The sequence below is a fragment of the Maniola hyperantus genome, chromosome Z (assembly GCF_902806685.2).
Source record: "Maniola hyperantus chromosome Z, iAphHyp1.2, whole genome shotgun sequence".
In the NCBI taxonomy this organism is placed as follows: domain Eukaryota; kingdom Metazoa; phylum Arthropoda; class Insecta; order Lepidoptera; family Nymphalidae; genus Maniola; species Maniola hyperantus.
In genome coordinates this window covers 11,926,004-11,953,899 of record NC_048564.1, presented here as the reverse complement: position 1 = coordinate 11,953,899, position 27,896 = coordinate 11,926,004, and the positions used below count along the sequence as shown (strand labels likewise).

The window sequence follows — 27,896 nt, the reverse complement described above, 5'->3', positions numbered from 1 at the left end:
AAATTGAGAAATATGTAACAACAAAGGATGTAAAAATTTTACAATTTGCAGATGACTTGTTATTATATAGTGTAAATAAAAATGTAGAAATAGCTGTAAATAATGTTAATTCAGCATTGACTCAGGTGCAAAATTATTACCAAAACACTTTAAAATTAAGTATTAATACCTCTAAAAGTTCATGCATGGTATTTGGTGGACCAGTAGATGTAAACATTAAATATAATAACTTAGATGTTCCAATTGTAAGAAATAAGAAGTTCTTAGGAGTAATTTTTGATACAAAACTAAAATTCGATGCTCACATTAACTACATTTGTAAAAATGCATTAAAAAGCATTAATCTTATTAGATGTTTAGCTGGTACATTTTGGGGTTCAGATCCCAAAGTTTTGACTTTGTTGTACAATAGTATGGTTAGAAGTCATTTTGATTATAGTTGTCTTGCGTATATGCAAACTAATCCATCGTTGTTGAAAAAATTGGATGTCATTCAAAATATAGGTTTGAGAATAATAAGTGGAGCAATGCGGTCTACACCTATTAATTCAATGGAAGTAGAAACATGTATCCCTCCTTTGCCGGTGAGACGTGTTTATTTGGCTGAAAAGTTTTGTTTGAAGCAACTATTCGCTAACTCTAACTTGGTAAACAAATTATTACTTCCACAGGATTTATTAAAAGTTACTGAAGCATCAATTGAAACTCTACAACCTACAGCGGAAGCACTTCTTTCCGGTAAAGGACCTACTATGTCAATGATTATGACTTATATGCATAGTATTGCTAGTAAGATAAATGTGAATGACGTTTGGCCTATGTATGATTGCCACTATGATGTAATAAACCTCGAAAATAGAATGAATACACATCACTGATATTAAATCCAATTTAGACTTCCTATTGTTCATTGAAGAAAATTGTAAAAATCATTATAGGATATATTCGGATGGTTCTAAAAATGAGAACTTTGTAAGTTCTGCTTTTTATGATTCACAGTTAAAAAAATGTAGATCATATAAATTAAACTCTGACTGCAGTGTGTTTACTGCTGAATGCGTGGCCCTGTTCAAGGCATTGGAATATATCAAAGAAGAATTAATGTTTAAAATTAATAACTATGTTTTAATAACAGACTCGAAAAGTGTTCTTTTAGCTATAAATAATTTTAATTTTAGTAATTATAAATTAGTTTATATTATTTTCCAAATTAAAAATGTACTACTTAATTTAAAACAAAGGGGAATTAATATAGAATTTGTTTGGGTACCCTCCCACAGAGGCATAACAGGAAATGAAGTCGTTGATTCTGCTACAAGAAAAAGTAATTTTTATGAAGATTGTTCAAGTAGCATCAAGGTGCCATTTACGGATTTATGCAATACAATTAAAATAAGACAAAAGAAATTGTGGAGTGAAGTGTGGGATGTGACTAATAAAAATAAAGGAAAATGGTATGCGGAAATTCAAAAGGAAATACCAATACAACCATGGTATTTCAAAACGAAGTGTGAATCTAGAAAATTTACATCATTAATGAATAGACTGAGATTTGGTCACTGTCTGGTGCCAACACACCTGAATAAAATAAAAATACTAAACAGTAAAAAATGCAACTATTGTGATTATGAGGAGGCTGATGTTAATCATATGATACTCAAATGTCTAGCTTTTGGCATACAAAGACTTATATTAGCCAGTGATCTAAACACTATAAATATGGAACAAAAACAAAAAATTGATTTTCCCCGCCATGTAAAGGACTTGTTGTGTAAAACGTCATATTTTAAGTCTATTTTTAATTATATAAGTAATACTATAAATAAAGTGTAAAAACGTTAGACTAATTAGTTATAAGCAATTTTGTATTTTTAGAATAATATTTAGTTATAAGCAATTTTGTATTTTAGAATTTGTAAATTTTTGAAAGGCCTTAAAGGACTGTTATCCAGGGCCGTAAAATAAATTAAAAAAAAAAAAAAAAAAAAAAAGGACTAACGAGAATACACTCATTGGAACGAGAATTCTTGTTCGGTGGAAAATAGTAGAATTCCTTCAGGTTTCACGAATGATGACCACGATGGAGGCTCCCAAATCGTGCGACACATTCGTTGTCTTGCCGCCACTAACAAAAAATAATGTGGTGATTTTCGGGAAGAACTCCGACCGTCCTCAAAACGAAGTCCAAGAAGTGGTGCTATCAATGGAACGAGTCAGGAATTCCCAACTAAAGGTATGTACATAATGTTAATTAATTTATCAGTTTATCAAGTACATACCTAATCAAAAATACATTTCTGTAGGTAATTATTTAGTCTGAATTTCGACGTGATGTTTATTTAATTAGTCCAGGTATAGTACGCGACAGGTCGATAAGGCAATCGGGGTATGAGGTGGGGGGAAACCCGGATGTGCAGTTGTGCCAGGCGTCCCCACCCCGATTGCCATCTTGACCTACCGCGTACTATACCTACCAACTTTAATAATTCTAATTATCTAGTAACAAATATTTCTGATGATTTAATGACTGTCTTGTATAATGTGATCTAATGCATAACAGAAAAAACACTTACCTTAGTACCTACCATATTGATCATGCTGCTTCAAAAGTTAATACACCCACTATTGTTTTATGGTTTCATTAGCATTGATATTTTAGCTTTGCATTCAGAGATTTAGAATTATTTGTTACATTGATTTAGCTACATGTAACATTTTGTCTCTATAAAAAGAATAACTGCTGAGGTTCTTGTTGGCTGTACTTAATAGTACCTCAATCACTAATGCTAGAGAAATTACTCAGCATACAGCACTGTCACAATGTAGGCAGGTTTAGGTTTTCTCTAAAATATACTTGGAGAGTATTCTTAGAAACTTCACATCTTGTTCCATTCTACCACGGAACAGCGAGAACCTGTAAATGGTAGCATCCATATGTAGTAATGTACTTTTTTTTTTTTGGGGAGTTTAGTCAAAGGTTTTATGTCACCCTTGTACGTAAACAAAATCATCCAAAAGTACGCAGAAGCTCACCAACATCGACTTCGCCATCATGTTAATTTGGAGGCTGTGAAGCTTCTAGATAACATGGACATCAAAAGGAGGCTCAAAAGAACCAAGCCGTTCGAATTAGTGTTAAAAAGTACATAAGTGCAGCGTTTGTGTAATAGTGCTTGTGCTACTTTATTTTTCTAGGTCACAAGAACATAGTGAACTGTAAGTACGTGTTAGAATAAACTAAGGACAGTTATTGGACTGTAGATTAGATTTAAAAATTAATCTTAAGTAGAAGTTTAAGTTAGAATAATATTACTTACTAGCCCATAGGCTAGATGGTAGTAGCAATAAAGCTACCATTTTATAATGGTGCTTTATGGTGGAAAAAAAAAAAACCCTTGTAAGTTAAACATTTCCATAATCACATCAATACATACTTAAATAAAAACAGACTCTTCAAAACAACAAAGTTATAAACACACTAGCTGATGCCCTCAACTTCATCTGTGTGGATTTAGGTTTTTGAAAATCCTGTGGGAACTCTTTGATTTTCCGGGATCAAAAGTAAATACCCTATGTTACTCTCCAGGTCTTTGCAAAAAATCAGGTTGATCCGTTGCTCGTAACTGAAGGACTAACAAACACACTTTAGCATTTATAATATGGGTAGTGATATGGACAAAATATGAGTATGTTTATACCTACTGGAATCTACCTACTTATAAACATCCATCCTGAAATGTTCTGAATACAATGAAACCCTTATTGAATTGCACTGAAGAATTTAGGCACATAACATTTTACTTAGAGGTTGGATTTTTCAAAAACTATGATACACATTTTCAATGTTTGTAAAAATAAGTGTAAATACTCAATTTCAAGATTCTAATTTCAAAACTGACAGACTTTCATACAAATTTCAAACCCCTATTTTACTCCTTTAGGGGCTCAATTTTGTGAAATCCTTTCTTAATGGATGCCTGTGTCAGAATAGTTATCAGCATGCCAAGTTTCAGCCCGATCCGTCCAGTAGTTTGAGCTGTGCGTTGATAGATCCGTCAGTCAGTCAGTCAGTCAGACAGTCAGTCACCTTTTCCTTTTATAGATGTCACAAGGGGCCAAATAATATTTTGTTCCTCGAGGGAATTATTTTGAATTGAGAGCGAAACGTTAATTCTACTTTAAAATCCTTCATTTTGCTTTTGTTTCCTTTGTATTGGAAATCTGTTATATAACATCTTTAATGAACCTATATTCTTTCTCTTTAATGCCATGAGCAGTAATTTTATCTATTGCCATAGGGAAAATTCTCGTTCAATGCCTAATAAGGATATAAATTCATTCACGTTACGATGTCTTACAAGTATGGTTTTCTAGTTCACCATTCCTATTAGTATTAGTCATGGGAATATCTGAAGACATTTTGTTGCCTCACGTTTAAGGTAAATTGGGAAACTAATATCTCTGTACTGCGAGAAAAACATCAATTTAAGTAGGTAACTTTTTATAAAATGTAAATAATAATGTCACCTATAAAACAAAAAAGAAACAGTAGGTATACAATGAATGAAGGATAAAATTTTAAGATTGAAGGAGCCTTTTACTATTCTTTAATTTAAAGTATTTTAATATCCAGTTTTTTTTGTGATATTTTTATTTTCATTTTTAACCTTGTTTGTTATCTGTTCTATGTTTTTAAAATTAAGCTAGCAATTATTGTACATTTATAATTTTTATGATATGTAGGCATGATTTAATGCGCAGACGTACGCATTGAGGGTTAAACCTCTGTGTAGTTTTTTTTGCAATGCGTGCTACCTAATATTAATGTTTTTTGTATGTTGATAATAAATTAAAAAATATATATATTATAGGTCTTTAATCGCGATTCCCCTTATGATCCTAGTTTTGTTCAGGGACTATTAAGTTGTCAGTTGGAATGGATACTCCATTCTACGTCTTGGTAAGGTGACACGATTAGCAGGTCATCAATGAAACGTCGGTGATTTATAGGCACACATTTTACTTTCTTATTCATAATTCGACTCAGATCAGGTTCATATTACGTACGCGGCAGAAAGTAATGTACATGGACATTTAGAAGAAGATAGCAGATTTTTAGAGCGTTGTTGAGACCGACAAAACGTCATATAGGTATGAGTGACAGAGACAACGCTCTACAAAGCCGAAAGGTCATTCTAAAGGCCGATGTACATTACTTTCTGCCGCGTACTGCACTTGTTTGGTACATTACATAGTTATTACGGTCTTTTACAATTTTACAATTGTATCCCTAGAATCCCAGTTACTTATAATTATTTTTCTATAAATGTCCTTCACTTATTTAAATCCCAGCACAATACAGCCCTTATTCCAAATTTCAGTATAATTTTAATTACAATTGCCTTTTCAAAAAAAGAATAAAGAGTAGCAACACTAACTGCTGTCATTTCGCAATTCGCATTCGATACAATGTTCACTAAACTAGCGGCACGCTATGATGGCCGGTTTGACGTTTGTCCGCTCATGAAGTTCCGTATTAATTGATAACGACTTTGAAGGAAATAATTGTATTACTTTATTGACGATAGTGATGTGCAGAGATTCATAAATTTTATCGAATGTAGTTTTAGGTTTAGGACTCAAAATTTATTTATTAAATTGATTTCTTAAATGTATACAAGTGTAGAAAAATCAGTTTGCACCATTTAAGGGGTGAATGTACTTGTGAATATGAACAATTTTCACTATGTGGACAAACCTCTGAAATCGCAAAAAAATATCAATAAATTTTTAAAAATGGAATCTAATACGATCGTCACATAGGATCGCTGGCTAGCACAACTACTACCTCCGGCAAACTCGCGTCAATGCTCAATGCAAAACAAAGCAGTTTCGAATTGACGTTGCTTCGAAAAGTATAAACTGTCAGTGCAATGCGATTGTGATATAGTTTTGACCTGGCTTTGGATTTCAAATATTGATACTGCATTACTGTTGACCCTTGCTCGTTAATTTGGACTCTGTTCAAGCCCTTTGTTGTGGATTTCGTCGATATGACCGAACGTACGCAGAGAACTGTTCTAAATAGTCAGACACGTGAGTTCCTAATACGCCTTCGTAACTATTTCGATCGTGAAGCTCAAAATGGAGGGCCAATTTTACCTATAACGTCAGTGGTTGAACGCGTAGCTGATGCGCTTAATATTGGACAACGAACTGTTAGACGGATAACTAAAAAAAAATATGGCGAGACTGGCACAGAAGAAAATAAACTTCACACACCAAAAAAGAGAAAACGAGCAAAACCAGTCGTAGGCATCGATAGCTTTGATGCCGATGCTATCCGAAGACATGTTTACGGCTACTATTTACAGAAGGAGTATCCAACAAGAAAAAAGTTGGTGCATTCACTGAAGGAAGCTGGATTATTCTTCGGTGGGGAAAGTTCTTTAACGAAGATTTTGAAGACCATTGGATTTCGATACAAAAAATGTAACAAACGCAAAATATTGATGGAAAGATTTGATATAGCGATGGCAAGGTATACTTTTTTACGGCAAGTGAAAGAAATCAAAAATTGGCAAAATGTTGTGTTCTTGGATGAAACATGGCTTAATGCTAACCATACTGTAGGCCGTTCTTGGAACGATGACACAGCAGCATCTACTTCCAAAGTTCCTGTAGGAAAAGGATCGCGACTTATAATTTGTCACGCCGGAACCATCAACGGGTTTGTCGAAGGTTCTCTCATGGCTTTTGCGTCAAAAACCACTGGAGACTATCATGAAGACATGAATGGAGAAAAGTTTACTGAATGGTTTACCTCAATGTTGTGTAGCCTCCCTGAACCATCTATTATAATTATGGACAACGCCCCATACCACTCGATGCAAATTGACAAGCCACCTGCCCAATCCCAAAAGAAAGCTGATATCGTCGCATGGCTTCGTAAAAATGGCGTAGATGCAAACATGAATATGTTAAAAGCGGAATTAGTACGTCTTTTAAAAGAAAACAAACCAACCAAGATCCGATACGTCATTGACGAAATAGCATTAGAACATGGGCACAGAGTTATACGGTTACCGCCTTACCATTGTGAGTATAATGCGATTGAGTTGGTGTGGGCTCAAATTAAGGGATATGCTGCAAGACACAATACAGAACCCCCATTTACCACAAAAAAAAATGCTAAAATTATTAGAAGAAGCTTGTGAACATGTGACTAAAGGAGACTGGGAAAAGGTTGTGAATAGAACTGTTAAATTAATAAGGGAAGATTATGAAAGAGATGTGAAAATAGATAATATTATAGAAAACGAACATATAATTATTAATGTATGTGATGATAGCAGTGACGACAGTGAAAATAGTAGTATGGACGAATCTGATTAATTATGGCCTTTTGTGGCACCTTTTTCGGTATCTTTTGTATTCATATGTTTCTTGTGTGCATATAAAGTATGTATATTCATTTTCGTTCAAATATTCAGTTCGTTCAAATAAATTAAATAAACATATACATTTTTGTTTTATTAAACCTATTTAATCAGGTACAAAAACAAAACTTAATTGTTTTTTGTTCGAGAATAAATTGACATTCCACATCACTATTGTAATGTGTCAAACCGGCCATCATAGCGTGCCGCTAGTGTATGGTGTATCGCGACACGCGCACGCAAAGCTAGTCCCTCGCAATGGCGCCGTATTACAAAATTAAAAACTACACGCGAAGTTCTGTATCTTGAACCGGATGCCCTGTATCTTTGGAACTCATCAGCGCATCAGGGAACACCTATACATACGTTCCAAGACCTTGGTAAGTGTCTATATTTTAAAACACTCCGCCATTACCGTCCGTCGATTAGCTTGTATTCTTAACATATTTCCGAGCCAGATATACCTACCACATATCTGGTCATTTTTGTAAAATTTTGCGTTATTTAATTGTTTTGTGCTAGTTAGATTAGGATTAATCTAATTTTAGTCTATTTCCGTATTGCTAAGCGCGTGTTCTACTGCCTGCAATAGAACTTAAAATCAAGATTGTAGGCATGATAATTATGCGTATGCGTATTATTTTTTGATAATACTGGCGTCTGCAGCTTCCTTACAACTAGTAATTCCGTAAAACATTTAGTTTTTTACTTTTTAGGTGTTTTAGGCGAAATTTCGTCAATTTTTTCAATAATTCCTCTGAGTCACTCTACGACAATGGAGTTAAGATCGAAATTGCAGGCATGTTACGCATTATTTTTCGATAACGCCGGTGTCTACCGCCTTATTATATTTAGTACTTTCCGATTATATGTAGTTTTAGAGTGTTTTAGGTAATATTTCGACAGTTTTATCAATAAATATCATAAGCTTGGTAGTCATTCTAAATGTTCGCACCGAGTCAACCGCGCGCCGGCTACGAAGTTAACATTAAAATTGTAGGCATGTTACTTATTTCCTAAGCACGAAACAGTGGAACAAATGTGGATTGGTCTAAGTGTTAACTCACATAAAATTGCGATTGGTACTGCCTATAGACCGCCCTGGTTAAACATTGATCTTTTTTTGGATGTACTTACAGATAGTATTCAAGCACTGTCGAATTACGACCACTTCGTTTTGTTAGGGGATTTCAATATAAACTTATTAAATAAAAATGACCTAAAATCCGTTAAACTTGAATCTTTTTTTAATTATTTGCAATTAACGCAAATAATCACTTCTCCTACACATTTCACGGAATTTAGTGAAACCTTGATTGATATCATTTCAACCAATCTCCCAACTAAAAGCGTAAACGTGACTTATATTGCGTCCTTAGGTAATCATGCCTTCCTTGATTGCGTTTTGAATGTTAAAAAAGGGAAAATCCCTTCTAAATCTATTACGTACAGGCCCCTTAAGAGCGTTTGCTTAAATAGATTCGGCGAAGACCTTTGCGCGATTCCGTGGGACGAGTTTTCATTTTTGGGAGGTGTTAATGATATGGTCACGTTTTTTAACAGACATTTGACGGAGCTCTTTGATAAACATGCTCCAATAAAAACTAAAATTGTAAAAGAGCGCCTCACTCCATGGATAACAAGTAATGTAAAATTTATGATGAGACTAAGAGACGACGCGCACACTCAGTGGCGTAATAATAAAAATGTCTCAAACAAACTTTATTACAAGCAGTACAAGCACTTAGTCATCGAAGCTATTCACAATGAGAAACGCGCATACTTTAAACATGACATAAATAGTAAAATTAAATACCCTAAAGTTCTATGGCAAAATTTAAAGCATACTATCTTATCAAGTAAATCGGATCAATTACCTGAACACTTCGTAGACGCTGATGCAATAAATGCGCATTTTCTTAACGTTCCAGGTTCAAACCTAGTTTCTTTTTCTCAGTTAACCTATTTTGAGTTCAACAAACTATTTAACAATGATTTCTCACTTAAAACAATTACTGATGCTGAAATTTTAAAAACACTTAAACAATTACACTCTAATGCCGAGGGAACGGACAAAATTACCCTTGATATGCTCCTGATGACGCTCCCTCAAAGCATAGCTACTTTAAAGGACATCATTAACACTTCCATAGCAACCTCTGTTTTTCCATCCATTTGGAAGGTTGCTCTAGTCCGTCCACTACCGAAAATTCCTGAACCACTAACGCCAAAAGATCTCAGACCAATAAGTATCTTACCTTGTTTATCTAAAATATTAGAAAAAATTGTTTACTCCCAGGTTTCGGCATACCTCGAAATGCATCAGGTTTTGCCGGAGTTACAGTCGGGCTTTAGGGCAGGCCGTGGTACGGTAACGGCCCTTTTAGACGTTACTGATAATATTCTCGTGGCACAGGACACTGGGTTGTGCACCTTGTTGGTGCTCCTTGATTTCTCTCGAGCCTTTGACAGCATCAATATTGCACTCTTGTTATCAAAGTTATCCTATTACGGTTTCAGTATTGATGCTGTCAAATGGTTTGACAGTTATCTATCTAACCGGACTCAGTTTGTAGAGGTAGTTCACGATAATGGAAGGAAGCACAGCTCGGCGACTGCTTTAGTTCCCCGAGGTGTTCCTCAAGGATCCGTGTTGGGACCATTGCTTTTTATATTGTATTGTGCTGATATAATTCAGCAAGTTAAAAACTGTAAATACCACCTTTATGCTGATGCCTTACAGCTCTATTTTTCTTTTAAACCTCAAGAGTTTCAAGCTGCTGTAAGCCTTGTTAACGATGATCTTCATCGTATTTCAGAATGGTCAAAATGTAATTCTCTCGTATTAAATCCAACGAAATCTAAGTATATTCTGTTCGGCACTAAACAGCAGTTAAATAAAGTTGTTACGCAAGGTGACGATATAAATATAAGTGGCAATGCTTTGGAGCGTGTCTACCTAGCGCGTAATTTGGGTTTGCTAATGGACCCCGACCTGAGGTATGAAGAGCATGTAGCGGAGAAGGTTCGCAATTGCTTCTATCGACTGAAGACAATTTACAAAGTCCGTCATTATCTCTCACAGGAACTGCGTATTCAGTTGGTGGAAGCGTTGGTTCTTTCAAAACTAAATTACGCAGATATTGTGTATGGACCCCGGCTATTATGTAGGACGAAACGGCTCATTCAACGGGTGCAGAATGCGTGTGCACGTTTCTGCTTTGATATTCCTCCGCGAAATCATGTCACTCCTTTTTTGAATAATCACAGATTACTTAAAATGAGATCGCGGAGGAAACTGCATCTCGCTGGCTTACTTTTTGGAGTAATTAGGCTGGGTAAGCCGTTTTACCTTGCTAATAAGCTAGTCTGGGTCGCCGATGGTGAATCGGATCGTCTGAGAAGCTGTCGTAATCGGCTCCGGGTTCCAATTCATCGTACTGCCGCTTTTAGAGGATCCTTTACGTACTCCGCAACTAAGTGCTGGAATAATATTCCTCCACCAATCAGAGACTCAAAAACTATTTCTACTTTTAAATTAAAACTAAAAAAATACCTTTTAGATAAGCAGGTGGAATTCCAGGATCATGTGGCGGAGTTCTCATTTCTGTAGTTTCATGTATACAAGTATTATGTGTATATATTTATATATGTGTATATGTATGTATATATAGCTGTGTTTTATATATTATATACAAACTTAACCTGGTGTTAACATTTATATTAAGATATAATATTTATATACCTATAATATAATTATGTATGTGTGCTTAGTCTTTGTTTTAGTAATAACTAGTATAGTTACAGTCTGTGTTAGTGTAGTCATTAATAAGTATAGTTGTTAGTTAGTGATTTTTTATTTTATTAATTTTTTATGTTTCCGTGTGTTTCATTAGTTTAGTTATCATTAGTTTATAATCCGTGGCGTCACCCGGTTCAGGGTACCAGCTGAAAATCAGCGCTGTATGTCCTTGTGCAACAAGGCATACAGCATAATGCTGAGCTGGGACCCTTTTTTCGGGTTGTGCCGCACATGACAGTTTGTTCCGGCGCTTCTTTTGCTTGTTCTCAGGTGGAAGAAGCGCCGGAACAACCAGCTCTTAGCTTTAAGTTGTGATGTGTGGCATAATTTGTATTAATAAACGTCTTTTCTTTCTTTCTTTCTTTCTTTCTTCTTATTATTTTTTGATAGTGCCAGTGTCTACAGCGTCTTTACAACTAGTACTTTCCGATTATACATAGTTTTAAAGTAATTTATGCGATATTTCGTTTTTTTTCCAAGAATGATCATAAATGGGGTAGGTAGTCACAAAATGTTCGCAATGAGACGCGGCATTGGCGTCAGTGAGATGGATAAGGCTAGTTGCAGACAACCTTTTTATTGTTCATATTGCGTACAAACAATATTACAATTCCGTAACTGGTATTTTCGTACCAATCACATAATATTTAGATACAGTAGGTATAATGACATTACGATTTACGAGTTAAATACATTATTTCGATTTTAATCTGTGACAAATTTTAAGCTCAAACGTTTACGACTTTATTTCTTGGTATCATCTGTATCCAACCAGACAGATAGACACACTTTATTTAATTTATTAGCTAGTAGAATTAGTATGGGCGGTAAATATTTAAGTTGATACCTAATTTTAAGAAAAAGTGAATTGTGTTTTACTTTTCATGTCATAAAAAAACACCAAATTCTTGACACCAATAAAATATTTGATGTTTTTATTTATTTTAAGAAATGCATAAACGAAAAACGCTTTTATCCCTTTTATCTTATTAGAAAATTATATTTGTATCATTTTATGCATTTTGTGTGCCATTATATCAACTCGCTATATTGGACACGTTTCTAAAGTTACCCATGACCACTGAACACAGAAGGCAGCTATCTGATATCATTATATTTTATTAGATATTATTAAGTAGTAGTAGGTAGGTATGAAAATAAATGTTACAATACAACTTGATGTCTGAGATACAAACCGCCATTTTGAGTGAGTACGTAAAGAGCTCATTAATGTCGTGTCTAAAGTGTGCTGGATTAATTATATTTCTATATATTTATTCAGATATTATGTGTATTTTGTATGTGTAAGATATGAAGCGATAACCGGAAACTATAGGTATGTAGAAAAGCTTTATAGTCCCTTAGATCGCAATTAGCGTGTCGCGTGTTCAGTTATGGGAGCTGAAAGTTAGGGCTATTGTAAACTCATTCTTATTGATTTTTTTTGTAAAAATACGATTTGAAATCATACAAAACGTACACACCCACATGATTGTGCTCTCTTTTGATTCGTATTTTGACGATTCTTTATAAATGTCAAGCAAATTAGTGGACAAGCGTACAGCGTACTTTTTGTATGATGGCCACTGCGAATCGATTTTTTTACGAAAACGAATACGAATGAAGGCACAAACACCCTTATGAACTACTAGCTGATGCCCGTGCCTTCGTTCGCGTAGATTTAGGTTATTATTCTATTTGGTTAGGTTATTATTTCAATGATTTATAATAATGTATTTTATATGATATTCAACAATTAAGTATTATTATGCTTTGGTAAGAATTATTATTAGTATGCTATGGTATGGTACGCATAGAAATCAATGAAGGTTGACTATGGTTTACGAAAACGTGCCATAGTTCCAGACTACCTCCAGGTGATTGCAGCCAAGAGCTATATTGTCATCAAATAAAAAAAGCAACCAAGACTAAAGATGCAAGTCAATTAGAAATTTTATTTTAATTCCCAAATCGATTCATTAGGCTGCTTGTTGAGAAACCAATCAGATTGTCGGTAAATAACATGACCATTTTTTTCCGTCATCTGACAAAACTCTGATTGGTCAACTATACCGCTACCTCCACTCCACTCCGCAACAGTGGACAGGCAGCCTTAGGAGACCTTTCACTTACTTCACAATTTTATATGACTATTCTGTGTGACAATGCTGAGAGGTTGTGGTGTTTTGAGATTCGATAAAAAATTATTTGTCATTAATGTTTTTTTTTTGTTTCAGTGTACTTACATAACCATTGAAGAGAGTCCGAAGGAATTGAACAGTGTGATATTGAGTAAGCCTGCATGGATGTGGGGTGCGGAAATGGGTGCTAACGACAAAAATGTAGTTATTGGTAACGAAGCTGTATGGACTAACAACAATGAAGGGGACGGAGATGCAAGACAGAAACGCCTTCTTGGAATGGATCTTGTTCGGTTAGTCTCTATATTTATATTTTAGAGGACTTGTCTAGTGATAAGCTTTTTCTTGTGATCGCCGAAATGCATTTCTAATAAGTCAGGCTTATTGTAAGAATAAAAGAAATTGCTATGACTTAATGATAATAATATGATTCTCTTCATGTCCTAAACTAAATTGATAAAGCTATGCTCTGGGCTATTATTTTCTTAGGAAAAGAATACCCCAGCAGCACAGTGATCAATACTGAATGATAACTACTAAGCTCGTTTGACGTTTATTTTCAATCCACTGAAGGTTTTTTACTAAACATATTTGACTATCACTTAGTAAAGAAGTAATGTAGAACCAACTACTGTCAAATGAGTTTGATGCCTGTAATTTATTGTTGTTCACTGAATCACGCAGTAGCACTACTTTGCAATAATAATAATGTTGTCTATGGGCCTTTCAATTTAGTTTAGATATTTTTAGTTAATAGATGCCAGTGTGGCTAATTCCTTTGTACACAATCTCTAAACTAAACTAAAATATCACGTCTAAATCTATTGCTATCCCTTTCATAATGCTGCTTGCGGAAAAGGAAAGCACTAGATTTAGACCTGTTAATTTAGTTTAGTTTAGAGATTGTGTACTAGAGAATCGGCCCCAGTATCTAATTTAAGGATCTGTCTAAAATTAAAATGTGTATACCAACAGCTTAGGTCTCGAAAGAGGTAATACCGCAGAGGACGCGTTGGATATTATCACTTCTTTATTAGAAAAGTACGGACAAGGTGGGCCATGTTCGGAGCACGATGATAGTCACTTCTACCACAATTCCTTCCTAATAGCTGACTGCAAAGAAGCCTGGGTGCTAGAAACTAGTGGTAAACAATGGGCTGCTGAGAAGATCACCTCTGGATATAGAAATATTTCCAATGGTCTTACAATAGGCACAAAGATTGATAAGCATTCTGAGGGTCTTCTCGAAAAGGCTATGACTTTGGGAGTTTGGGATGGCAAAGTAAGCAAAGCAGAATTTTAAGTATAGACAGGATTGGTATGAACGGCTAGTCTATTGTTGATATTACAGTATTCAATTTTGTTAAAAAATCAAATCTTTGATTTGGAAACTTGAGTTTTACAAACCTGTGTTTCTTTTCCCACCCAGGGCAAATTCAACTTTAGCAACTCATTTTCCTCTGGTGGTGACGAAAAACGGCAAAAGGAAGGGGAGAGATTGTTAAAAGAAGGCACGGAGAGTGGTCTTTTTAGTGTTCAAGATATGATCAATGTATTGAGGCATAAACAGAGCGGGATTTGCCGCAGTTGCGATGACACCTTTCCTACTCAAGGGAGCCAGGTAAAAAAATATTTACTTAAAATCTTTAATCTTTATTTTCTGTTTTTAGCTGTAGTTGTAAGTTTTATAATCCATACGAATATTATAAATGTGAAAGTGTGTCTGTCTGTCTGTCTGCTAGCTTTTCACGGCCCAACAGTTTAACCGATTTCGATGAAATTTGGTACAGGGTTAGCTTACATCCCGGGGAAGGACATAGGCTACTTTTTATCCCGGAAAATCATAGAGTTCCCACGGGATTTTTAAAAACCTAACTCCACTCGGACGAAATCGCGGGCATCCTCTAGTATTAAATAATTATCACCAATACATCAGCGGGTGGCAATGTGCAGGGCACATAGTTCGAAAAACCGATAGACGTTGGAATCCCAAGGTGCTCGAATGGCGACCTTGCACCAGAAAGCGCAGCGTTTTAAGACCCTCCACTAGGTAGACGGATGACATCAGGCGAGTCGCATGGAGTCAGTGGATTCAGGCGGCGGAAGACCGTGGCGTATGGAAGTCCCTACAAGAGACCTATGCCCAGCTGTGGACGTCTATCGGTTGCTGATAATAACTACATCATTGTATTGCAAATTCAGCAATTGACAATCAGAAAGCAGTACACTTACTATAGTCTTCTATAGTATAGTGCCCAATTTGAATAAATGATATGACGTTGACTTTGATCTATGACATTTTGGAGATTTTTTATTCACATACAAGTTAGCGTTTTTAAGCAATGAATTCACTTGCTTAGCGGTGAAGGAAAACATCGCAAGGAAACCTGCATACCTGAAAGTTGTCCATAATGTGTCAAGTCTGCCAATCTGCACTTGATGATGATATTTATAATTCAAACTCAACTTAAATTATTTATTCAGAATTGGTAAAATTTTACGCTTCCTGATTGTCATAAATTTTTATTTGTAAGATGAAATGATTTTATAGTGGTGATAATTAATACGTACTTAAAACTAAAGCTACGAGGGTTCCAAACTTAGAATTTGTATACTTATAATTTTGTAATCTGTTTTAGGTATCTTCACTCTCAGCAGCTACAATAAACGTACATTGGTTCACCGCCACGCCGGATCCAAGTGTTTCCTACTTTAAGCCGTTCGTTTTTACACCCAACGCGCAGATTTCATCGCACACCGAAAGCCCGAAAGAAGTAAGTACCTGTCTTTTTTTTAAATAGAGATATCGAGCAAACGAGTACGAGCGGGTCACCTGATGTTAAGTGATTACCGCTGCCCATGAAAATTTGCAGCACCAGAGGAGCCGCTGATGCGTTACCGGCCTTTTAGGAATTTGTTGATCCGCCCCTTGAATAACCCCCTATTGTACTCTAGTGGGAACACCGCCGATGGGAGTTGGTTCCACAGTTTGCATGTGCGTGGAAAGAAAGATCTGGCACAGCGGACGGTCGAAGTGCCCCAGACACCCAGGTGGTGAGGGTATCTAATGTAATTACTGTACAAATCGTGTCCGCGTGGAATAGTGCCAAGAATACTGGTTGCATTTCCGCGCTGGACAGCCAGGCTGATCCTTAGCGCAAAAAATGAGGCATCCCTTCTCTCACCAGATGAGGTCAATAACCGCCGTGAAATGTCTTGTAAAATTAATTTAGCCCTACGATCCATAGACGACAAATGGTACAAAAACGTAACTCTCGATAAGAGTGGCATACTTGCTCCGCTTACCGATTTCAGCTATTTCTGCTGCAGCTCCCGGTCTTGATGCTATCTCCCTGATATGACACGGTGCCAATGTGTCAACACACGTTGCGTCCCATATTAGGGCCGGGACATTCATCAATCACCAGCGTCAATTCATCAGTTCATAAAAGGTTGTATTTTTTTGTTACAGTCGAAAAGAGAACACAATTTGTACAAACTTCACAGCGAACACGTAGTGCGGGCGAACAACGACAAAATATCCAATGTCCTGCGAGAAATGGAGCAAGGGTGTCTGTCAGAGATAGAAGATTTCATCCAAAAGTATGACCAAAAAGAGAATTCACTAGATAAGTTTGACAACTTGATGAAGAAGTGCGTTGAAACCGAAATCAAGATGTACGCATAAAGAAGATTATATATTTTTACTTATTATATTATTTTTACAAGAAATTTCTTTTTAGGGATTCAGTATATATATTTTTTCATACTTCCGTTACTTGCTGTTTGCATAAAACGGAAAATCACCTCGGTATATATACGTATGTAGCTTAGAAAACTTTTGAGTTTGTTAGAAACGTACTTCTTACATGTGAAAGACTCCATCCAACAATTGATGGATATTTTTGTTGTTTTAAATTTTATTTTTGTTCTTTTATACTATTTGACAAATCACACTAGTGATGATGCAAACCTCATAAAATCGAACAAACAGGCGGACAAATGTGCTAAAAGCATAGTTTAAAAAACATAATTTCGACCATCGGAAGCGTCTACGAACAATCGTGCGAAGTGTAAAGGGGGATACGCGAGTGGGACTTCGCGGGCGTTAGTCGTTTGACAGTTCTAGGTGTAGCACCTGACGTTTCTAGTGATGCCAACTGTTCCGCAAACATTAAAGACTCAGTGTATGGCTTTTCTTACGCTGTGTTAAAAGTATCCTTTAGATTTTAGAATGTAGTGAACCTCGTAGGTTCTAAAAAATCCAATTAATCCTCTAAACAAAAAATATCCATCTATATTCACAAAACGTTTTATTTACCTTAGATATAAAATGATTTTCGATATTATGCGTTTAAATTTGAACTAACATGAACAACGTCATATATATGTCAAAACTGTACTTAAATATTTGATATTTCTATATTTTCGTCATAATTTTTAAATTTTATTTTTGTGGATTTTCTTTCATAATAAATTATATCATAGGAAACAATTGCTGGAGGTATGTATGATAGACACCCAAGTGGATCACGAACATAATAGCCGTCTTTGGTATTATGTAGTTTAAAGTTTAAACGCATAATATTTACACAATATGTATTATTAAAATCTGAAATCATTTCAGTACTTACTGAAACTACCTCATAAGTAATGACAAAATCATTTAATATTACATCATCAATTAATATTACATCAATTTTAAGTTCATTTCACACTACGGGATATAAATACTATAGTCCGATCAATATTAGTGTTCCCAAAATTCTTACCAATTTTTAGAGCTAGAAATTGGTAGGAATGTTGGGAACACTAATATTAACCGGACTTTAATATAATTTACATCCCATAGTGTGACATAAGTTTATAGTTTAAATTATTAGTCTTGATAGTTAAAGTTTCTAGAGTCACTTTAATAGGCCACTTTTGACAGTCGACAAGAATTTACGTTTTAAAAAATCGACAGCTAATGTTGTATGGTGGTACAGATCGGTTTTCTTAAAAAATCATCTATGTTTAGAACCAATTTCTTTAAGTCCTAAAATAGCTTACATCTTGAGACAGACACAATTATCCCGGAAAAGTGAAAAAGTGCCTACCTGATTTTTAAAAACCTAATATTAAGCGGACAAAGTCACGGACTTCAGTAAGTTTGTTATTAAATTACAGCATTTGAATTTGCATTTGAATGAAATATTAAATAGAAATATCAATGTTCAAAAATACGTTCTTACAAATAAAGGTAATTTGTCATCCATACTATCCATACTAATATTATAAATGCGAAAGTGTGTCTGTCTGTCTGTTTGTCTGCTAGCTTTTCACTGCCCATCCGTTCAACCGATTTTGACGTAATTTGAAACTCAGATAGCTTGCATCCCGGGGGACGTAGGCTACTTTTTATCCCGGAAAATCAAAGAGTTCCTACGGGATTTTTGAAAACCTAAATCCACGCGAACGAAGTCGCAGGCATCATCTAGTTTAATTATATTTTTTTAAAGTGGGCTATTAAAATTGCTTATTCTATAGCCTAATTTTATACACAAAGCATAAATGACATTACAGTTTAAGTAGTAAGCACATAAAATGACATATCCGGCTATACTACAATTTATACATCACTATAACTATAGTATTATATTGGTCTTTTAACAATATAAAAAATTTAATAACTTAAAAGCAAAGCAATTTAATTAGTATATGTTACACAATTCTTACTTAAGAAGAAAGTAATTACCTGCCTATGTGAGATTCTTGTGCTTAGCAGTATATCTAAGTATACGTATAGTGTGTTTGTCGGTGAGAGATCAAGCACAGGCATGTTCAATAGCATTTTATAACTCTGCAGCTTTGAAAAATTAACAGAATCGCCACCATGTTCAATGCCTTTCTATTATAATGTATGAGTGAGTGATTAATGAAATTGTCGTCATGCTCAGTATCATTCTATTATGTTGTATGAGTGAGATTTTAATAAAATTGCTCTCATGTTCAATAGTTGTATGAATGAGAGTTAAATGATATTGCCGTCATATTCAGTATCGTTCTATTATGTTGTATGAGTGAGATTTTAATAAAATTGCTGTCATGTTCAATAGTTGAATGAATGAGAGTTAAATGATATTGTCGACATATTCAGAATCGTTCTATTATGTTGTATGAGTGAGATTTTAATAAAATTGCTCTCATGTTCAATAGTTGTATGAATGAGAGTTAAATGATATTGCCGTCATATTCAGTATCATTCTATTATGTTGTATGAGTGAGATTTTAATAAAATTGCCGGCATGTTCAATAGTTGTATGAATGAGAGTTAAATCATGTTGCCGTCATATTCAGTATCATTCTATTATGTTGATGAGTGAGAGATTAACGAAATTGCCCTCGTATTTTATAGGTATTATTTGATGGTATCATTATATTCTAATGTATATATGAATGAGATGAATAGATCTGTTTAATTTTATTACTGTGAAAGATTTATTTACATGTCTCGTGAAACTAGCTGAGGTATTAATTTGAAATCTTAACATCACTGCTTTTGCATGATGTATTTAGTTAAGTTCTGCATTCTACATTAGTTCAAATTTATGCCTTACTCACGCGCTTTAAAGAGTGATTTAGTGATAAAAATAGGCAATATAAATAAAAATGTACATATACAATAGATTTAAAAGCTCTCCAGAAGTCGTTTTATGCATCGATCGATGGTACAAAAATCACGAGCCGAAAAAAATTGTCTATAGCTTAGGTCAAATATTGTCTGGTGCAATACCTACTCTTCAGCAGATTCTTCATGTTTTCATCAAAAAATTCATATCCATAGTAATATTATAGCTGCGAAAATGTTTCTGTCTGTCTGTTGCTAGCTTGTCACGGCCCATCTGTTAATCCAATTTGGTGAAATTTAGTACAAAGATAGCTTGCATCCCGGAGATGAACATTATCCAGGAAAATCGTAGAGTTCCCACAAGAATATTAGCCATGTTAAATGACTAATATTCCCCTTTCCTCTCCAACTAAGCGTCAGGCTTGTGCTAGGAGTAGGTACGACAATAGTGCAACGGGCGGGGTTTGCACCGTCGACCTTTTCGGTTTTCAGTCCACTCCTTGAGCTAACTAAATATAATCAAGCTATGTTGCGGGCATCATCTATAGTTGCAGCCGCACAGATGACTTGTGGAGAATTAGTGAGCGTTATTGTAAAAGCAGACACGCATAGTTGTTACAATGTGTTTGAGTTTGACTTACGTTGCTTTAGATAAAGCTGCAACAAGTTGTCCGGGTATTGAGAATCCTGTAATTTTCATCAATGTACCTGAACGTAAAAGATCACATCCAAAATATTTTTATTTTATGTTAGTTTCGAAATTATTCTTTCCATTGCATTGCCTTTCACAATTCCCTCACACGTTCTAACGAATCTCATAATTAAACGCAAGATATCACGCTTGAAATTCACGGTGCTATAAGATTGTTGAAGTTCAATGTATAAACCTAAAGTGTCATCAGTTAGTTATCGTAAAACAATAAACTTTAGTGAAGATAGTATTGCCATGGTTCAGAGACGAGGAAAACTAGATTAAGTAAATTAATCTCTTAACTTGTAAATAATTTGCTTAACAAGCTTCCAAACCTTGATTTTCTTATTCAAATTCACACGTTTATAAACAGTTGATAGAGGACTAAAATATTCGCTGCCAGCCACGGTTATAGAGATCCAGCGCGTGCCTGACCTTCCTTATTTTACAAAAGCTGAAAGTTTATCTGCGTGTTGTCCCCAACAAACGAACACCCAAACAAACGTTCCTCCCAGCGCGTCGTTGGGGACAATACGCAGAGAAACTTTCTGCATTTGTAAAATAAGGAAGGTCTGGCACGCGCTGGCTCTTAGGCCATTAATTAATAAATCAGTAAATAAAAGCTTTATTTTGATTCCTTACATTAATTCTTAATTCTATGATACTATTCTAACTATTTATGCTTAGGCCATTACTGGAGATTTAAATTTTTCTTTAACTTTTGAGTCTTTGGTCGCGTCGAATTTCCGGTTCAGTCGAAATATAAAAATAATGCAATTGTATTAGCTATATCCAAAAAGTAGGTATACAAACTACCTAATGCGGGAGATCCCGGATTCGATTTCTGGCAAGAGGGAATTAAAATTATTGTATCATGGACGCGGCAGCGCTTGATGTAATCCGTATAAATTCATACAATTTTGATAAGCGCCCGAAAAGCAGCGTACTGGACTGGACGCGCGCTTCCCCCTAAAACAATTTAGCATAAGACCAGATAACTAGATTTTTGCTTTGATCTCTAAAATATCAGGTAAGGTCCCTTCCGTTTCACGCCGTAATTAGGGATTGCAATCCCGCAGCTCACTCAATCCCGCGGGATTGAATAATTTCAAATATGCGGGATTGATCAATCCCGCATATTTGAAATTATTCACAGTAGTTCAACTTTTTGCCCCGTTTGTATGTAAGATAAAGTATTAATTTTTTGATCTTATAGGGCTATTAAGATCGAAAAATTAATACTTTATCTTATTTAAAATTATGTTATAAAATCGAATTGAAACTACAGGTTTTTGTTTAAAAAATCTAGTATTATTAATTAAACATGTCTTACATTATGTACGTATTATAACGCCACAGACCTTTACCAAGTTGATTGTCGTCGCCTTTATTCCCTTTCTCGGAATTCTCAGTTTCATTGGACTTGGACATGATTCATTTATTCGTTACTTGCAAGTATGTATTTAATGTGTACTTGTAAGCAAATGTTCACGCCACATTACGACATCATATTCCCATTTACGGGCATAATCTAAATATATATAAAACGAAAAGGTGACTGATTGACTGAATGACTGACTGACTGACTGACTGACTGACTGACTGATCTATCAACGCACAGCTCAAACTACTTTATGAATCGGGCTGAAACTTGGCATGCAGATAGCTATTGTGACGTAGGCGTCCGCTAAGAAAGGATTTTTGAAAATTCAATCCCTAAGAGGGTGAAATAGAGGTTTGAAATTTGTGTAGTCCACGCGGACGAAGTCGCGAGCATAAGCTAGTCAGCATATAAAATAGCACAAAACAAAAATAAATAGAATACATTAATACGTTAAACGCCGGACGGTGAATACGAAAACACTCTGTCTGTCACATACAGAAACGACGCGCGAAGCGCACGGTGGTCGGTGAGTCTATGTGAAACGAAGCCGCCCGCCAGCCCCCGCCACTGTGTGAAACGGCAACGTCGTGCTCGAGCCACTCGCTTTCTTACGCAAAACTTCACGAATGTTTTAGCGGTAAATTTAAATTTGCGGGATCCGCGGATCCGCGTTTGAAGGTGCGGGATCCAGCAGATTAATAAGTGGAGCGGGATCCCGCGGGAATGCCGGATCCCGTTTTGCGGGATTGCAATCCCTAGCCGTAATGTAGTTTATAAGAATTCCGTTTTAAAGACTCTTTGTGCTATGTTGTCGTTTTGTAATATTAGGAAGTAAATTACTATAATAAATTTCATAATAATTTATATTAGATGATATTAATAATTATTGTTCAGAAAACTTATTTTATATTTTTTCGTAGACGTCGCGTCGCCGCGTCCTCCGAATGAATGGCATTATATATTTTATTTGACGACCATACCTATCTGGTTACCTAAGGATGTGTAATTGTTCAGATTGGATATGCACATAATTATGTGACTAGTTATAATCTACAAAGGGAAGACTTATTTTTATTTGCCCAGTGAAAGATAAAGAAAGAAAAAAAAAACCTTTATTTTTTTGAATGTGCCACACAGGTTGGTGACCCCGACGCTGCCTCCACTTGAGCATTAAAGCCAACTTGCATAAAGCAGAAGTGCCTCCCATCGTTATTTATTATAATAAACAAGGCCATTCCAAAAGAGTATCACAAATGTATCGGCAATTTCATACAAAAATCTCAATATCAATCTCAAAATGTATAAATCAGCTACTTTATTTTTCGTTTAAATTAAAAACTCTAAACAGTGCTACTCTACAAATTTAAACAATGTGCTCAATACTGGCATCTAAAGTCACATGTCTAAAGTCACTTGTATGTAGAACGAAATTGGCGGTTCAGTCTCAAAATTATTCCCATCGTTATATATTTGCAAAGCAATCTTTTCTTTTCGATTAAGGTCTGATATTTTAATCGCCAAATAAACTAACGAATTAAGTTATTTTGACTGATTTCCACTACAAAAAGTAACTATTAAACGTTCCTTTTATTCGTCAAATTAAAAATTAATTATAATAATTTCCCAACTGAAAAATCGGTCCTATGTTGAAATTAGAAACTGTGATAAAATAGCAGCGTCTAAAATCTATATTTTTAAGACTTGTACATTGTTTAAAAAAATTAAAATGATGAAATTTTTTAATTAATTTATCTTTAAAATATTATTGCAGTATCACTATACATTCAAATAATGCATTGGTTCGTGTAGTTAGTTTAGTGGACTCCAAAATTATTTTAGTCGAAATAAAATACACTTGCCCGCGACTTCGTCCGCGTGACTACACAAATTTCAAACTCTTATTTCACCTTCTTAGGGGTTGAATTTTCAAAAATCCTTTCTTAGCGGATGCCTACGTCATAATAGCCATCTGCATGCCAAATTTCAGCCCGATCCGTCCTGTAGTTTGTTTGAGCTGTGCGATGATAGATCAGTCAGTCAGTCACCTTTTCCTTTTATATATTTAGAAGATTAGAAGATTGTTTAAAACCCGCAGCTTTGTAGCTTGTGGACAATAGTTAATGTTTTGTTTAGTATTATGTACGTGATATAATTATAATATTTTAACATTGACATCGTGTTATATATTAACTTAGTACTAATCTTTAATATATCTTTAGTATTTATATCTATATTGCTTTTATCTATATATTTTTATATATATTTAGTATTAACATACTAATATTATAAAGGCAAAATATTTGCGTCTTTGTAATCGATAAACTCTGAAAATACTGAATCGATTTTAATAATTACTTCAGCATTAGAAATGTACGCTTTCAGTAGTAACAGGCTATAAACCACATAATATTATGTACCACGGACGAAGTCGTGTCGTCGCTAGTCTTTAATATACTAAGCTGGTTCATGAAGTATTACTTAATTAAAACAAAAAAAAACAAAAGAATCTTAAGAGAACTTCCACTATATTTGGTGATGTTTTTTTTAAATAAATGGTCCCGTTTTTGTATAGACACACTCCCTCTTGTTTATACCAAAGTTTGCCTTAATGAACATTGCTCAAAATGTTAATGCATTAACATATAATATAACAATATAATATTATATTGTACATTTGTACCCATTGGAATCAGTAAGCTTCTGTGTTTATACCAAATTCCGTTGAAATCGGTTAAGTATTCAGGCTTTTTCCGTGCTTTCGTTTTGTTTTGATTGAAAACTATCTAAATGATAAAAGAGCGTGGATTTGACCTGCAGCTCGTTCCAGCAACGCACAAGACTGCTAATACTTTCTTATTCATGGTATAATCTTGTACCTATATCAAATATTTGAAAAGAGCAACCGCCGAGTTTCTTGCTGGTTCTTCTCGGTAGGAAAATCATTCCGAACCAGTGGTAGATGCATCCGACTATTCGAAAGTACTTGTAAAAGTTTATTTGAATAAGAAAGATTTTTGTTTCTTTATTATTTATTTATTTTTATACATACGTAGGTAGTTAATTTTCCTAGTACAAACCAGCTTCTTTTCCAAATTCTTTGTATACCTATATTTTATTTTATAATCGGTCGGGGTTTAACAATGTGGCCGCTTACTAAACGCAGCAACACTTAGTGCTGTCAGCAGCTGTCATTCAAATTTGACACATACACTCCGGCCTCCGCGAACTGCGACGCATACGCAAGCAAGCTTCTAACAGCTGTCGACAAAAAACCGAATTTCATAGACGCGAAATCAACAGCCTGGGACCAGATCAGCTACCCTGGACCTTACGTATCTTGGGGGCCCCCACATCGGGGCGCGTTCCCCGAGTCCGGTAAGTGACTACATTTATAACTCTGACTGTCCGCTAGCATTTATTCTTAACATAGTTTCGAGCCGGGTATACCGCATTATATCTGGTAATTTTTGTGTAATTTCGCGTTCTATAACTGTTTTGTCCTAGTTTGATTAAAGTTAGTCTAATTTTAGTCAATTTTCAGCATTTTCAAGCGCGAGTCCTACCGCCAGTAATCTAAAATAACATCGAGATTGTAGGCATGTTGCGTGTTATTTTCGATAATACCGGTGTCTACAGCCACACGACAACTAATAGTTCGTAATTTTATATAGTTTTAAAGCGTTTTAGCCGATATTTCGATAATTCATTTCAACAATTTTTATTTTATGAAGCGGTAGATACAAAAAATGTTCGCTCGGAGCCACAGCGTTGCGCGCTGGCGAGATAAATTAAGGCTAGTCACACACTACACTCATTTTTGTATAACGTGCGGACAATATAATTTCGTAATTGGTATTTTGTATCAATTTTATTTATTTTTATTTTATTTTATTTTATTTGACTAACCAACAACATTCACACGTACACAAGTATTTACATACTTATAGACGAAAGCAGGTTGTCGCAGAATTAAAAATATTTAGCTGTCGATCTTTATGATGAAGCATATTAAATTGACGACAAATCATCTATTTGACATAATATACTTACATTTCTCATACAGACATATCCTTTACACATTTACAATTTATTTTATATGACTTACTTGACATAGTTAGTAATTATTATACTCATCTCATGATCGTTCGGGTTCTACCGCTATTTTACAACATCTACCTAAGTAATTTTTGCGAAATGACTCTGATCATTCTTTCATACAACACCGATGCCTCGATGCTATATATAACCTCAATTCATTTAATTTAAATTAATTTTGTAATACAATAATAAATATAAGGTTCATATTTTTATAACTATTTATGATTAAATTTATCAGTGTCATCCTTTATATATTATATCGGCTATACTCACGTATCCAGTCGACCGCAGTCTTAACCGCGACGCGTGCGTGAACTGACTCCCTTAACAAAGGACCCCGGATGGTTTCGAAACTAGTCGGGGTAACGGCGACGGAATACGTGAGTATAGCCGATGAAATATATTATATATAATGGAAATCACTCACGATAGTTAGACGCTAAAAAAATGTCAATCTTCTTTACTTAAAAGTGTAATTTTGTTTGTATTACTTAAGTTGCGGATGAATAAATAACTTAATAATGGTACGTGTGCACTGTAATGGTACACTATAATATAAAGAGTATATATTTTATTTATATTAATGATTGATATGGTTACGGCCTACGGGATTATGTAGCAAGTTATCGTTAAAATGATTACTATTAGTCAATGTTGTTCATGTGCCTTGTGATTACAGTACCAATATTATGTCCTTATCTAGGAAATCGCTATTTTCTGGTATTGAATAGTACAAGAAGTGGGGATCGGATGTATGGCTAGAACTTTTTTCTTGTACGTTGATATCGCTATGCAGACTAACCCATGGAAAATTTTAAAAACGTGTCGTCGTGCCAGAGTCCCGTGAACGGCATAAATTCATAATTTGTATATCGCCATGGCAGCCAAGGTACTAGTTGACCCATTTACCGATTGCAAGAGCGCAGTGAAAACTCAATTTTATGCGATGGAAAAAGTAAAAAAAGGGTCAGTTGAAGAAGTAATTAAACGAAGATTTAAGGTTCAATATTGTTTTATTTGTAGAAATCTATGCATGCAATAATACCCGTTAAGAATATTCTGATAAACAGGATGATTACTAACCATTTAAGGTACCAGAAAGGTGAAGTGTTTTACTACTCATATAAAAATTGATCTATGTGTCAGTCCTAATACGTAGTTATATAAGTTTATATTAATTGTTAAATGTTTTTTTTTTGTTTAATGCTTTTTATCGCTTGGGCATCTTCTCTAATGCCAAGGTTGTTTAAGCTCGATGTCTTGTTCTCTTATTTGTTTTGGTTAGGGTCAATTGCAGTTTTTTTTGCTATACATAAATATTAAAAAAATATCGCATGGGTATCTTCTGTGGTGACAAGGTTCTCTAAAGATGCGTTGTTTAATGTCTTGTTCTCTTATTAGTTTTGATTAGAGCTGTGCTCTCATAGCAGTTCTTGGAAAGCTGAAGTGGACAAATGTTTTGTGTTCAAGAATATTAAGTTTTTCGACGTTTTGTTCAATGTCCAGACACCAAGTGACAGAAAATCAATTTTTTCTCATTGTTAATATAATCAGAATAATAAATCAGTAAGTATAAGTATCTACTTCATGTTGAAGTCAGTCCTAATAATTAGTTTTGTAAATCATCATTGACAGACATATTTTTCTGCTGTTTCCACTTCTCAAAGGACTTGGTGATTGATCTTATATATGCTTTTTTATAGCTCGGGTATCTTCTGTGGTGCCAAGGTT

The 27,896-nt window shown here is 34.9% G+C and overlaps 1 protein-coding gene across 3 annotated transcripts; it reads left to right on the top strand.

The window, feature by feature from the left end:
• Nucleotides 1–868: 868 nt before the first annotated feature.
• Nucleotides 869–27,171, top strand: LOC117995767 (secernin-3). 3 transcript variants are annotated; one of them, XM_034983760.2, is made up of 6 exons: nucleotides 869–2,233; nucleotides 13,479–13,675; nucleotides 14,358–14,664; nucleotides 14,812–15,003; nucleotides 16,022–16,156; nucleotides 16,855–27,171. In XM_034983760.2, the coding sequence occupies exons 1-6, from the start codon at nucleotides 2,069–2,071 to the stop codon at nucleotides 17,068–17,070; spliced, it is 1,212 nt and encodes a 403-aa protein (XP_034839651.2). In that variant the 5' UTR covers nucleotides 869–2,068; the 3' UTR covers nucleotides 17,071–27,171. The 3 variants fall into 3 exon arrangements, with proteins under 3 accessions (XP_034839651.2, XP_069364943.1, XP_069364944.1); XM_069508842.1 differs by lacking the exon at nucleotides 869–2,233 and adding an exon at nucleotides 7,661–7,819; XM_069508843.1 differs by lacking the exon at nucleotides 869–2,233 and adding an exon at nucleotides 12,443–12,577.
• The last annotated feature ends 725 nt before the right edge of the window (nucleotides 27,172–27,896 follow it).

Coding starts and splice junctions, on each gene's coding strand:
- LOC117995767 (XM_034983760.2), top strand. CDS start 2,069: ATGATGACCACGATGGAGGCTCCCAAATCGTGCGACACATTCGTTGTC. Junction 14,665..14,811: donor TGGGAGTTTGGGATGGCAAA/GTAAGCAAAGCA, acceptor TTTCCCACCCAG/GGCAAATTCAACTTTAGCAA. Junction 16,157..16,854: donor ACACCGAAAGCCCGAAAGAA/GTAAGTACCTGT, acceptor TTTTTGTTACAG/TCGAAAAGAGAACACAATTT.